Source organism: Pongo abelii, chromosome 12 (genome assembly GCF_028885655.2).
Source record: "Pongo abelii isolate AG06213 chromosome 12, NHGRI_mPonAbe1-v2.0_pri, whole genome shotgun sequence".
Lineage (NCBI taxonomy): Eukaryota > Metazoa > Chordata > Mammalia > Primates > Hominidae > Pongo > Pongo abelii.
In genome coordinates this window covers 94,672,469-94,687,420 of record NC_071997.2, presented here as the reverse complement: position 1 = coordinate 94,687,420, position 14,952 = coordinate 94,672,469, and the positions used below count along the sequence as shown (strand labels likewise).

The following is a 14,952-nucleotide window of genomic DNA, read 5'->3' as shown; positions in this document are numbered from 1 at the left end:
ATGTAATGAGTTGCTTTTCTTTTGCTGGTTTTGAGATTCTTTTTGTCTTTAGCATTCAGTACTTTAAGTATGATGTTCTTGGTGTGGATCTCTTTGGGTTTATCCCACTTGGAGTTTGTTAAGTTCTTGCATTTGTGGCTGGGCGTGGTGGCTCACGCCTGTAATCCCAGCACTTTGGGAGGCCGAGGCAGGTGGATCACGAGGTCAGATTGAGACCATCCTGGCTAACACGGTGAAACCCTGTCTCTACTAAAAATACAAAAATTAGCTGGGTGTGGTGGCAGGTGCCTGTAGTCCCAGCTACTTGGGAGGCTGAGGCAGGAGAATGGCATGAACCCAGGAGGCAGAGCTTGCAGTGAGCCCAGATCATGCCACTGCACTCCAGCCTGGGCAACAGAGTGAGACTCTGTCTCAAAAAAAAAAAAAAAAAAAAAAAAAGTTCTTACATTTGTATTTCATTGTGTTTCCTAGATTTGGGCTTTCGCCATTGTTTCTTCAAATTAGCTTACTGCCACTTTCTCTCTCTTCTCCTTCTGGAACCCCTACAATATGTGTATATGTCTGCTTCATGAGGCCCCATAGGTCCTTTAGGCTCTATTTACATTTTTTCTTTTTTTTATTCTTTTTGTTCCTCAGAACCAATATTTTCAAATGCTCTGTCTTAAAGTTTGTCTGGTTGTTTGTTTGTTTTTTGCCTGTTCAAGTCTTCTGTTGGTCCCTTCCAGTAAATTTTTAGTTCAGTTATCATATGACGGGGTCTTCAAAGAGTTCATGGGAAACGAATATTATGAAAAAACTATGCACTGGTTTCACTGTTTTTTGCACCAAAATAAGCTTATGCTAATTCACCATAATATATCTGAAAAGGATCTAGTTGGAGACACTAAGAAGGATAAGACATTAGTTTGAAAAGAGCCCCTATCAGAGCAACAGGCATTTTACTAAAATTGAAGCAAGAACAAACATCAAATTTATGGTGAAGCTTGGGTGGAAGAATGGTGAAATCATTGATGCTTTACAAAAGGTTTATGGGGACAGTGCCTGAAAGAAATAAGCCAAATGGAGAACTCATTTTAAGAAGGGATGAGGTGATGTTAAAGATGAAGCCCACAGAGACACATCCACATCAGTTTGCAAGAAAAAAATGAATTTTGTTTGTGTCCTGTAATTGAAGAAAACCAATGATTAATAGCAGAAATAATAGCTAGTACCATAGACATCTCTATTAGTTCTGTTTATACTATTCTGACTAAAAAATTAAAGTTAAACAAACTTTCCATTGAATGAGTGCTAAAACTGTTGCACCAAGATCAGCTGCAGAGAAGAACAGAGCTATAAAGAGAAATTATTAACAAGTGGGATGAAGATCTTGAAGCATTTCTTTAAGGAATCATAACAGGAGATGAAATATGGCCTTACCCGTTCAATCCTGAAGACAGAGTACAATCAAAGCAATGACTACCAAGAGGTGAAAGTGGTCCAATCAAAGCAAAAGCAGACTGGTCAAGAGAAATGTCATGGCAACAGACTTTTGGATGCTCAAGGTATTTTGCTTGTTGTCTTTCTAGAAGACTAAAGAATGATAACATCTAATTATTATGAAAGTGTTTTGAGAAAGTTAGTCAAACCTTTAGTAGGAAAGTTCTGGGGAAAGCATCATCAGAGTATTCTTCTCCACCATGACAATACTCCTGCTCATTCCTCTCATCGAACAAGGGCAATTTTGCAAGAGTTTCTTTCAGTGGGAAATCATTAGGCTTCCACCTTAGAGTCCTCATTTGATTTGACTCTTTTCAACTTTTGTTTCCTGATCTTAAAAAAATTTTTTTAAAGCACCAATTTTTCTTCAGTTAATAATGTACAAAAGACGACATTGATATGGTTCAATTCCCAGGACCCTCAGTTCTTTAGAGATGGACTAAATGGCTGGTATCTTCACTTACAAAATTGTCTTGACCTTGATGAATTATACGCTGAGAAATAAAGTTTATGTTTTGTATTTTTATCTTTTAATTCCTTTTTTCCATGAACTTTTTGAAGTCCCCTCATACTTACCAAAGCTCTAGATGACATAAAATTTCAGGACATGTTGTATGTGGTAGTTTCTAGGTCTCCCACAAAGATATTTCAGAAAGTCTGTTGTTAGGCTAGGTGCAGTGGTTCAAGGCCAAGCATGGTGGCTCATGCCTGTAATCCCAGCACTTTGGGAGGGCAAGGTGGGCAGATCACTTGAGGTCAGGAGTTCGAGACCAGCCTGGCCAACATGGTGAAACTTGGTCTCTACTAAAAATACAAAAAAATTAGCTGGGCACAGTGGCAGGCACCTGTAATCCCAGCTGCTCAGGAGGCTGAGACAGGAGAATCACTTGAACCCGGAGGCATAGGCAGCAGTGAGCCGTGATCACGCCACTGCACTCCCGCCTGGGTGACAGAGCGAGACTCTGTGTCAAAAAAAAAAAAAGAAAGTCTGTTGTTGTTTACTTGGTGTTTTCATGGGGAAATGAGGACCTATTTCAATGTAACTCACTCCTGATGTACTTCTGTAAATACACTCTTTTATTTTCACAGTAAATAATGTTTTTTTCTCCCTAAATAATGCAACTGTGCTTTCAGAGATGCTGTTGTTGCTATTGAAATAAACAGTTGATCATGCAGAGTTGAAGGGACAGGAACAATGGCATAGTTTTTGTGAAAATTTAGAGCAGAAGAAAGGACCAGAAAAGTACATGTAGAACAAATGTTTGTAAACAAATTTGACATCTTAAGATGAACTTCTCTAGACCTGCTGAAAGGCTATTAGAAAATTCTATGTTTGACATCAGATAATCTATGAAATGGCTTTGGGAGGAGGGCTGGGTAGTACAAATCTAATTTCTAACACAAAGTTAATAAATACAGTTAAATTTTCCCAATAATGCATGGATATGCCCTATTTTTAAAATTGTCTTTCAGAACTTTCTCATAAGTTTCTGAGAAATACCCAGTTTTAAATAGAAGATCCCTGTTCAAAGTAGGAAACCAATTTTCCCACAGCTGGTTTTTTTTTTTCTTTTCAATGTGGGAAATAGACTAGCATACACGTTCTCTTTTGTTGCCCAGTTTACCTGTTGCTATAGCAATACCACATTGACCCAGTTTCTTTAGCTTTATCCTTTATACTGCATTTCTGATATTGGTTCTTCAAAATTGTCTTGGCTCTTTTTGCACTTGCCTTTCCATATTAATTTTAGGGTCAGGTCTGTTCCATTGAAAATTCCATTGGAATTTTTCTTAGAATTGTATTAAAAGTATAAATTAATGTGGAGCCTTATGAAATTGTTTTAATTAAATTTTCCTATTCATGAATATATTGTTTTCCATTTACTTAGGTATTCTTTAATGTTCTCAGATATTATTTTGTAATTTTCTCCAGAAAACTCATTTTAAAACTTTTGTGAAATTTTTTCATAGGTATCTTATATTTTTCCTACTATTATAAATGTTATATTTTTATAAAATTATATTTTCTTGTTTTATAGAGTATAAGAACACAATAGATTTTGGAAGATTGATTATAAATCCTAGTTAGTTCTAATTACTTAGATGTAAATTTTGTTAGGTCCTCTATTGAATAATCTTCAAAAAATAAGATTGTTTCTTTTTTCCAATTATTATGATTTTTATTTTTCTTTTAATATTGTGCCAGAAAGACCTCCAGTACAATGTTGAATAGAAGAGCAATATTGGACATATTTTTCTATTCTTGATTTTGAAGAGACTGCTTCTAATGTTTCATAATTAAGTGTGAAATGTATTATTGTATTTAGTATATAGCCTTTTTCAGGTTTGAAAGGCTCCTCCCTCCCTCCCTTCCTTCCTTCCTATTTTTTCTTTTTTTTCTCTCCTGCTTGCTTCCTTGCTTTCTCTTTCTTTCCTTCCTTTCCCCTTCCTGTTTCCTTTCTCTTTCCCTTTTCAACAGTTTCTTACTCTGTCTCCCAGGCTGGAGTGCAGTGGCACAATCATAGCTTATTGCAGCCTCAACTTTCTAGACTCAAGCTATCCTCTCACCTCGCCCTCCTGAGTAGTTGGGACTACAGGTGTGGGCCACTAAACCCAGCTAATTTTTTAATTTTTTGTAGAGACAGTGTTTTGCCATGTTGCGCAGGCTGGTTTTGGACTCCTGGGCTCAAGTGATCTTCCTGCCTCCTGAAGTGCTGGGAATATACCGCGCCTGGCTCCCTTCTATTTCTTGTCTAAGGCTTTGGTATTTCTTTTGTCCTGAAGCGGTGTTGGAATTTATTGGAAAAAAAAATTTTTTTGGTAATGACTGAAATGATCAGATAGGTCTCATCTGTTGCGCCAGAGAAATTGTCTAATGTCAAACTGTGCTTGTAATTTCTAGTATAATCTCAATTTGGTTGTAATACATAATTTTATGTTTGTTGCAATTGCTTGATTGATATTTTATTGAGGATTTTTGCATTTATGTTTATGTGTAAGATTGGCCTATAATTTTTATTTTTTGTAATATTCATGTTTAGTTTTTGTGTCAGTTATATTAGTTTTATAAAATAAACCTGAGGGGCATTCCATCTTTAGTAATTCTGTAGAAGAATTTGAATAAGCCTAATTATTTGGATATATGGCAGATTTCACAATAAAACTATTCTATATGTGCATGCGAGAGACAGAATGAGAGCAAGAGATAGAGAGCAAGTTGGAGTAGATACGTAATTCTGATGTAATTCATTTAATGGCTATAGCAACATTTGAGTTTTTGTTCTTATAAAGAATAACATAAAGATAATAGCTTTATACCTTTATAAAAGCTATATATTATTTATTACCATAAAGCTCCATCTTTTAAATTACACAATTTGGTGGTTTTTATTTGCAGAGTTGCCCATTTTTAAATTGAATTATTTGTCTTTTTATTGTCGAATTGTTAGAGTTTTATATATATTTTGTATACAAGTCTCTTATCAGATATATGATTCATAACGTATTTTCTATTCTGTGGGTTATCTTTTCACTTTTTTAATGGTATCTTTTGAAGCACCTAAGTTTTTCATTTTGATAAAGTCTAATTTATTCATTTTTTTCTTTTGTCACTTGTGCTTGTGATGTCATGTCTAAGAAACCATTGCCTAATCCAAGATCACAAATATTTGCTCCTATGTTTTCTTATGAGAAAACATATACATATAAAATGTTGTCAAACATTTTATAGTTCTAGCTCTTACACTTAGGTTTGATACATTTTGAGTTAATTTTTATATATGATAGGAAGTGAGAGTCATTTTTTGCATTTGCTTATCCATTTGTTCTAGCACTATTTGTTGAAGAGTATTGTTTCCTCCACTAAACTGTCTTGGCACTCTTATCAAAATAAACTGATCATAATTTTAAGAATTTATTTCTGGACCCTTAATTCTGAATAGATGATCCATAATGTCTATTTCATATGTCTTACCCCAAGGACTAAAATATATTCGTCTGTATTTTGTACTAGATTTTTAAAATATATAACATTTTCTTAAACTATCCAGGTATGTTTTTTAAAAATATAAGGTAGAGTTTCAATTTCATCTTTTTCCATAGAGATAACAATTTTTCCCACCTGAATGCCTGAATTTCCTACTAATCTTACATGCCAACTCTCCCATCTACCACATTTTCATATGTGTGTGGGTCTGTTTCTAGGCTCTGTTCTGTTTCATCATTCACTCATCTATTGCTGTACCAATACCACACTGTCTTTAATTATTATACCTTCATAGGAGGTCCTAATATCTGTTGGGGTAAGTCTTCTCTCCTTTAAGAGTGCTTTGGCTGTCCTGGGCTCTTTGCTTTTTCATATAACTTTTAGAATCATCTTATTTAATTCTATGAAAATTCCTATTAGGCTTATAAAGTTTGAATTGCATTGAATCTATAGATTAACCTGGAAAGAATTCACATATTTATGATATTGGGTCTTCTAAACCATGAACGTGATATATTTCTCCATGAATTTAGGTCATTTTATAAACATCTTTTAATATGCTTTTATAATTTTCTCCATCGAATTTTCACATATCTTTTGTTAGATTTATTCCTAGCCATTTGATATTCTCTGAGGTCACTGCAAATTGAATATTTTATTTAATTATGTTTGTAGTTTTTCGCTGATATGTAGATATTAAACTGACTTTCATATGTTAATATTATATTCAGCCAATTTGCTAAACTCTCCTATTAATCATAATTTGTAGATTTTTTGTTTTTATGTAAATAGTCATAACATCTGCAATAATAAGATTACATTTGAATAAAGATATGAAATATGCAAAGAAGTAAACTATATGAATATCTGGAGAAGAACATACCAGGCAGAAGAAAGAGAAAATACAAAGGGTTTAAAGCAGGAACATGACTGATATGTTCAAGGAATATCAAGGAAGTTAGAGTTTCTGGAATGCTGTGAGCAAGCAGGAAAGTGATAGAAGATAAGACCAGAGGTATTGGCCGGATTATGTTAGGCCTTGTAGACCCCTGAAAGGGCTTAGGTTTTCACTCTGACTTAGACATCTGTTGGAGGGTTTTGAGCAAAGGAGTGACATGATCTGAGTTATTCTTGCTACTGTGTTGAGAATAGAATATAAGGGTCAAGGACTAAAGCAAAGAGGTATGATAAGGGGTCATTGCAGTAATCCAGATGAGATGATGGAGGTTTAGACCAAGGTGGTAGTGGGGAGAGGTGGGGAGAAGTGGCTAGATTCTGGATGTATTTTGAAGATAGAACCAACAGGGTTTGCTAACAGACAGGGTACTGCTTAAGAGAAAGAAAAAAGCATCAAGGATGATTCCAAGTTTTTTGGTTTAAGCAATTGGAAGAGTAGAGTTTCCGTTAGTAAAGAATGTTATTGAAGAAGTGGGAGATCAGTTCATACAGTGTCTTCTTTATAAGACATATGAAAGAAATTTAAGAACTTGCTTTGTTAGTATTTTTGTTTGTTTCTGTCTAATGGGAGCTGCAAGTTGTGAAGCTGATTGCATTGGCTGCTAGAAAATGAAGAACATTTGTGTCCTTTATAGCAAAGGTATAGCTATATAAAATTTGTGTTTTTTATATTGACTTCATTCACATTTGGCCTTTGTCTTTTTTCACTATTTCTAATTTATTCTCTTATGTGTTATATATCCTTGTATACCTCCTTAAAACCTTTTTAAAACAGGCAGAGTCTGAATTAATAAAAATAAGTTGTTTGTATTGTTTGCTGGCAAAAATGAAATGTGGGCGATAGTATTAACTTTTAAAAACCAAGTTAAAGTTTAAACTTAGATCATCTTGAACTATAAATATGTGTTTATGTGAATTTACACACACAATTTTGAGTGCCTGCTGAGTTCCTACAACTCTGTATCATCCATTTAGCAACATTCAGTGAATAGTGCTGTTCTAGGCACTTGATACATCAGTTAATAAACCTACCATCAGGGAGCTTGCTTTCTACTGGGGAGGATACTGACAAACAGCACATGTAGTAGATTAGTAAATTATACAGTATGTTAGAAGGTAATACAGGCTATGGGAAAAGAAAAAAGCATTATGAGGGAGGTTAGAGATGAAGGGAATGTGGGGATTGCGGTATTAGAGTGGTCTGGATGGGCCACATTGAGAAAATGAAATTGGAGTAGAGACTTGAAGAAGGTGAGGGCGTGAGTTATGTGGCTATCTAAGCCACATTTCATTAAAGGGAACAGCAAGTGGAGGTTCCAAGGTAGGCATGTGATTAGAATATTGAAGGAGCAGCTAGGTGACCTGTGTGTATTTGAATAAGAAGAGTGGTAGGAAATGAGATCAAAGAGGTAATGAGATCGGGGGCAAATTGCGCAGGGACTTGTAGATTTCTGTTAGGACTGGAGCTTTTTCTGAGTGAAAGCGGGTGCCACTGCAGAGTTTCAAGCATAGGAGGGGCATGATTCGACTTGCATTTTAAAAGGATTGCTCTGGCTATTATACATAACTTTCAAAGGAGTTGATGATTATTTCTGCGATTTTAGGTATATTACAGCTAATACTGACACAGAAGAACAGAGTTTTCCAGTCCCTAAGGCATTTAACACACATGTAGAGGAGTTAAATTTAGATGTTCTTCTTCAGAAGGTAGATCATTTACGTATGAGTGAGTCTGGCAAGTCGGAGAGTTTTGAACTACTTTGTGACCACAAAGAAAAGGTAAGAGACATAACAATAGCACTTCATATAGTTTCATTTTTTAATTTAATCTGCCATCTCATTCAGTTATAATTATAATAATTGTGTCATGGTTCCCACAAGTTAAATGATTGACGTAAAATTTCTCTATAAAATGACTAAAATTTTTTAAATTTTATTTTATTTTTTATTTAAGATGCATAAAATTTTAAAAAAGTAAATGTAAAAGTTTATTAGACTCTAAGTTCATAAAAATGAGAACCAGAGCTATAATTATGCAGATTTACTTTTATTTGATTTTTTTTTTTTACTAATTTATATATTTAACAAATATTTTGAGACAGATATAGGTATTTAAAGCTATTTCTACCAATGGTCATTTGTTAATTTTGCAGTGTTTAATGTTGGGTCTGAATAAGAAAAGCCTATCCAGAGCTCTTACCACCACCACTAAAAAAAAAAAAAATTAAAAATTAAAAGAGTTTGCAGTGTCCCATGGAGAAATAAATCTCTATTTGTCTGAGGATTTAGCAACTCTAAACACATTGTCTAAAACTTGATAGCTCTCCAGGATCATATTTAGGTAATTTAAGTAAAAAAAGTAACTGCTCTTTTGAGTATATGCATTTTCAATTTACAGATATTAACTGAGATGCTCATTATATTGATAATAGATAACTTGGAAAGGAAAAGAAGAAAAGGATGCCACAGCTCAGAAAGAATTTCTAGATTTTGGTGCCTATCAAATCTCTCCTCTGCATAGATGGAGCTAGTGTCTGGATAATATTAATTGGTTTTAAGATCCAAATGTAACACTACATTAGGTCACATTTCTTAGCCATGAGTATTTGGATTAAAAATGTTTCACACGAAATATGCATATACATAGATTCAATAATCTATAAATACCAGTTTACCTGCCTAAGTTTTTAAAAAGTTGCAGTAGAAAACAAGAATAGAATAGACAAGTTACCAAGTTAATTTAACAGGCAACTCCATCTTTTCTTTTCAGTTTAGAGATGAAATAGAGTTTATGTGGCGATTTGCCCGTGCTTATGGAGACATGTATGAACTATCTACAAACACACAAGAAAAGAAACATTATGCTAATATTGGTAAGCATTTTGTAAAGATTATTCTCAAGTAGCAATTAAGATCTATAGTAAATCATGCAGCCGTAAAAAAGGATGAGTTCATGTTCTTTGCAGGGACATGGATGAAGCTGGAAACCATCATTCTCAGCAAACTAACACAAGAACATAAAACCAAACACTGCATGTTCTCACTCATAAGTGGGAGTTGAACAATGAGAATACATGGACACAGGGAGGGGAACATCACACACCAGGGCCTGTCTGGGGGTGGGAGGCTAGGGGAGGGATAGCATTAGGAGAAATACCTAATGTAGATGTCGGGTTGATGGGTGCAGAAAACCACCATGGCACGTGTATACCTATGACCTGCATGTTCTGCACATGTATGCCAGAACTTAAAGTGTAATAAAAAAAAAAAAGATCTGTAGTAAATTACTAGTGAATGTTAACTAAAGCTAAATTATCTTAGCTAAAATCAGTATGTTTAATCTATTTAAATACATTATGGTACAAAAAAATGTACAGTCTCAGAACAGAAAGGCATTTTAGGATTAAAGTATATATTCTTCAGAAATATTTGAATATATTAGAATAGGTAACTAAAAAAACTTAAATTTCTTCTTTTAACTTTATAAAACTTAGACAAGAAATGTAGTGGCAGTGTTTGAGAAACAATAACAGGCAGAAGACAAGTGTCTTCAGCAGTTGTCAACCACAGTTAAAGTAACACATCTTACTTCCTGTAATGTAAAACTCCAGGGACTACAAAGAATAAACTCGCAGACTTTAATGTTTTTTCCAAATGTATCTTGATGAAACAAGATTAACCTTGTTAAAAACTGTTTGATAATTGTCTAAGCTGAATGATTATTACATGGTGGTTCATTATTCTGACATCTATACTTTTTTTTATAAGTTTTTGAAATTTTTCATCACAACAAGAACAACTAAATAGATAGAATATCAAACTGTTATTTTTATACCTCACCTTGACTCTTACTGGATGTCAAAATGTGTTCTTGCAAAAGCCCCTACCTGCCATCTCTCTGAATGTCAGTATAGTACTTTGACATCAAAATCCTTTGAATTCTTCATTTATTCCGAAGGCTTCTCTTTTCCAGGCTTTTCTTCTAGAAAAGATAGGAAGATCTTCCCAGTCTAGTTCTCTGTAATTTTTATTTCCAAGTAGAAAGTTTTACCAAACTCCTTGTAATTATATTTTTCCACCTGGAGATTCATTTGCTGAATGACCCCTGTGCTTTAGTTTCCCCCAGTGGGGGAAGAGTGAGAGGGCTTCCCCCTCTTGTTTGCATATTCATCATCAGCTTTGCGGAGTTTTTCTGTAGCAATCCAGTTTGCAGACCATATACAAAACAGAATTCTAGAGAAGATATGTATTAATTTCAATGTAAATAAAAACCAAGGAGAACAAGGGGATTTATTTTCATATCTACTGAGAAAATCAAAGTATATCTATGTAAACTGTTCCAACATTCATCAATATTAAATACATTTTTTTCATAAGTACCTGCCCTACCCTGGGTATTATGTGCTAAGGTAGGAATAAGATAGCAAAATAGACATGTTTTCAGACTACAGGGGAACTTATGGCTTTGTAGGGGAGGCAGCACTAGTCAAATAATCATACATATCAAAAACAAATGGAAATAAGCTCTTATTAAAGAAGAGTACAGAGGCTGGATGTAGTGGCTCACTTTGGGAGGCCAAGGCGGGCAGATGGCTTGAGCTCAGGAGTCTGAGACCAGCCTGGGCAACATAGGGAGACCTTGTCTCTACTAAAAAAAAAACACATGATTGAGGTGGGAGGATCGTTTGAGTCCAAGAGATCAAGGCCACAGTGAGCCGTGATCTCACCACTGCACTCCAGCATGGGTAACAGAGCAAGACCCTGCCTCAGATAGATAGATAGATAGATTGGTAGGTAGGTAGGTAGGTAGATAGGTAGATAGATAGATAGATAGATAGGTAGATAGGTAGATAGATAGATAGAGAACAGGCTATTTGCGAGCACATGTAGCAGAAAGGAGGATATGATGGCAGAGGATGGAGGTTGATGCAGGGAAGTCTTTCTTATGGAAGTTACAATTTCCTATAGGTAAAATCGCTCTGGATCCCTATTCTTAAATGGAATGAGAGTTTAATTGAGTTAATGTCTTAGATGGTGAAATTCGTAAAGAAATAGGTTGAAGGGAAGTTAGGGGCAAAAATGAAGCATAGGATTGAAATAGGATATATCCCAAAACAAGAGAAGAGTTTATAGTGCCAAAGAAAAAGGAGTAGAAAAAGCCTCAGATGTGTTCATTCAGATATTGAAATAGAAGTAAAAGAATTCCTTTAATTTATCCATTCAAGAAATATTTATTCAAGATTATTTTGTCAAGGAACAGTGTGAAAATGAAGGGTGGAGAGAAGTGGAGGAGGGAGAGAAGGAGAGGCATAAATACGATGAAGGCTGCGCAACACTAAGGAACCTACTCTATGGAAAAGATAATAAAGGGACAGCCAATTATATTCAGTTTATAAGGAGTAAGTGCTTAGTAATGGTAATGACCAAGTACACTGGAGCTGATAGCAAGGCAGGGGCTCAGACCAGCCATGGAAGAACATTGAGATTCAGCATGAGGGAGGAAGAAGTGCAGAAGATTTCTTCTCATAATAGTATGTTTAAGGTTTTTATGCTTAGGAAAGATTTGGTCACTGGAGAGTACAAAATTCTTTGATAAAACTCAAAGTGAGTATATCATTATGCAGTATGTTTCTGAAGTATTATGATATGAATCTTATATTTAAAGAAACATTATTATAATTTTCCTAATTAAGTAATCGATATGAATGCATCATAAAGATCACAAAATACAGTTCTCTAAAGGAAATAGCTTTACTTTTGTCCTGACTGCATAAGTGAGGCTATGAATCTGGTTTGTATACTACCCAGCTTCTTTTCATATTCTCGGAGTGATGGAATCACCTCTATTTCAGGCTTCTGGTAGTGCGCTGAAAGTTTTATTCATTTGGTAATGTAGCTAAAAAATTGATTTAGTTTTTAAATGAAAAAGCGTGTTTTTAATCATTTAAATTGCTAATTTCTTTAATATTTGTTCACACTGCAGTTAATTATTATTAAAATGCTTTTTAATTGTTTCCAATTTATGTAGATTTCTACACAGAATATTTATTTTAATGGATAGAACTGTAGAATGTAGAATGTCACCTTAAAAAATTAACAAATAGAACCGTGGTTTTAGAATAAAATATTTGTATTTATAAAGATTATCTCAACCACTTATTTAGAAAGGCATTTTGCATATCCTTGGATAGTCTCTTCAAGATAATAATAATGGATCAGGGAGAAGTTATAAAACAAAATGGCCCCTTTTGAGAAAGATTCTCAGAACATAGTTCTGTTTTATTTGCAGGTATTTAGATTTTCCAAGCCATAAACAAACCTCTATCCAAATTATTATTATTATTATTATTATTATTATTTTTATTTGAGACATAGTCTCGCTCTGTCCCCCAGGCTGGAGTGCAATGGCGCAATCTCAGCACATTGCAACCTCCGCCTCCTGGGATCAAGTGATTCTCCTGCCTCAGCCTCCTGAGTAGCTGGGATTACAGGCATGCACCACCACGCCCAGCTAATTTTTGTGTTTTTAGTAGAGGCAGCGTTTCGCCATGTTGGCCAGACTGGTCTCGAATTCCTGACCTCAGGTGATCCACCTGCATCGGCCTCCCAAAGTGCTAGGATTACAGGTGTGAGCCACCAGACCCAGCCCCAAATTAATTATTACATGGTTAAAAATTACTCTAAAACTAAGTAAAATAATTTGGGGGAATTATTTATGTCACTGAACCTGTTCATTATTGTGAATGATTAGGCAAGAACTTCTCAGGGAAGCCTTCCCTTACTCCTTCAGGCAGAGTTAGAGTTACCCACTCTGCTGTGCCCTCTTTTTCACCTTGCTCTTACTTTTTTTTTCTTGCGTGTAACTTACTTGTTTATATGCCTGCAGCATACTGAACGGTGAGCCCTTGGAGGTCAAGGACTCTGTCTTATTTTACATTTTATTCCCAGACACTCTCACAGTATGGCATGTAGTAGGTACTCAGTAAATGTTGTTTGAATGGAATACAAAAAATTTCTATTACGCTTTGTAAGCAGTAATTAAATGACGTTTCTTGCACTTGGTTAAGTTGCTTAGTCTAGTGGGTGTCATACCTTAGCATACATCAGAATCATTGGAGGCTCATTAAACCACAGATTATTGGGCCCCAATCCCACAGTATGTGATGGAGTAGATCTCCAATGTGGCTGAAAAGTTCTTAAACAAAGTTGCCATGTGATGCTGATGCTTCTGGTCTTGGGACCATACTTTGTGAGTCATGAGTTGATTCAATAATCCACCTCCTACCAACTCACATGAAGGTACTAAGTGTAAGTACTCTTATCTTTCAGGAAAAACTTTAAGTGAAAGAGCTATTAATAGAGCACCCATGAATGGATATTGTCATCTGTGGTAAGTATATAGGATTTATGCAGTCTTTTAAATTCTAACCTGCCTCTTTATAAATTAAATGGATTTTTCAAAATACTGTTAACCCATACATTTAATCTGTCAGTCACATTCACTGAAAAATATATATAATAGCACAGTAACTGTTCTTATTCTGTTTATTCACATATTTTTATTATGCATCTTTGAAATATATTTAAGGGAAACTTTTATTGAAAAATTCTTGAATGAATCTACCAAGTCTACTGGCTTTGAAGATGATATGTTCTAATTAAATCTAGTTCAGTATAACATTTTGTTTGAACACAAATACTAAAATGATAGCATGTTTCTAAATGAAATGTAGAAAAGCACATCAACCATTTCTTATGCATTGATGCATTGTAATATACAAATTCCACAGATCAAGGAAAAGCCATTTATGATATTAAAAGTTCAAACAAAGAGAATTTAATCAGTTAGATTGGTATAGGTAAATATCCTTAGAGCAAAAAAAAATCATCCTTAATGGTGTTGTGTTTGGATCCTTTGTATGTTTATGTAAACATTATTTTATAAATATAAATTATAAATTATAAAACACAATAAGGAATGTATTGTTTCTAATTATTATTCTTCCTTTTTCTTGTAGTTGCATTTTTACATCTGTTTTCTTTTTCTCTTGGTTTCTTTTTCTCTCCAACGATGCAGGTGCCCCAGATAGTGGGAAGATACAATAATAAATGTGTGACCCTTTCTTCAGCCCTAAGCTTCCAGAAATCCACCCTTCTTTGCGGTTACTTTATTTCCCATCCCTATGATGTAGGGGCACTCTTAGGCAAAATCTCTCTTAAAATGACTCCCTTTCCACAGGTCCACATTTGTCCCACAGAAGACTCATTTTTGCCCCACCAAAATCTGAAGTACAAACCATTTCCTCAAAGTAGACCTGTTTTTTCACTCTGCCACCAGCAGGGGGAGCTCCACTCACAAACTCTCACTTAAAATTCCTTGGGGAGGAATACGGTAACATTTTATTTGTCCAAACTCAAAGGGACACATGCCAAAATATGAATAGACTTTTTGATGCTGCCCTCACATAGCTTTAGATGAGATGCAAGCCTAGCCCCTGCCCTCTGTCGTGAGAGGGTGGAAGGCGGAACCC

The 14,952-nt window shown here is 34.9% G+C and overlaps 1 protein-coding gene across 25 annotated transcripts in view; it reads left to right on the top strand.

Annotated features, from left to right (window-relative positions):
- RMDN2 (regulator of microtubule dynamics 2) overlaps window positions 1–14,952 on the top strand; it is a 142,287-nt gene that overhangs the window by 43,603 nt on the left and 83,732 nt on the right. For 23 of the 25 annotated variants that reach the window (XR_008522172.2, XR_008522173.2, XR_008522171.2 and 20 more), the window contains 3 exons: window positions 8,026–8,200; window positions 9,192–9,294; window positions 13,751–13,811. The exons of 1 other annotated variant lie outside the window; for it this stretch is intronic. Coding sequence is in view for 20 of the 24 variants with exons in the window: in XM_063713461.1 (XP_063569531.1) it covers window positions 8,026–8,200; window positions 9,192–9,294; window positions 13,751–13,811 (339 nt within the window). In the remaining 4 variants the exon portion in view is untranslated. Of the gene's footprint in view, window positions 1–476; window positions 1,545–8,025; window positions 8,201–9,191; window positions 9,295–13,750; window positions 13,812–14,952 lie in introns of those variants that run through there. One more of the 25 variants, XM_054547667.2, reaches the window with a different exon arrangement.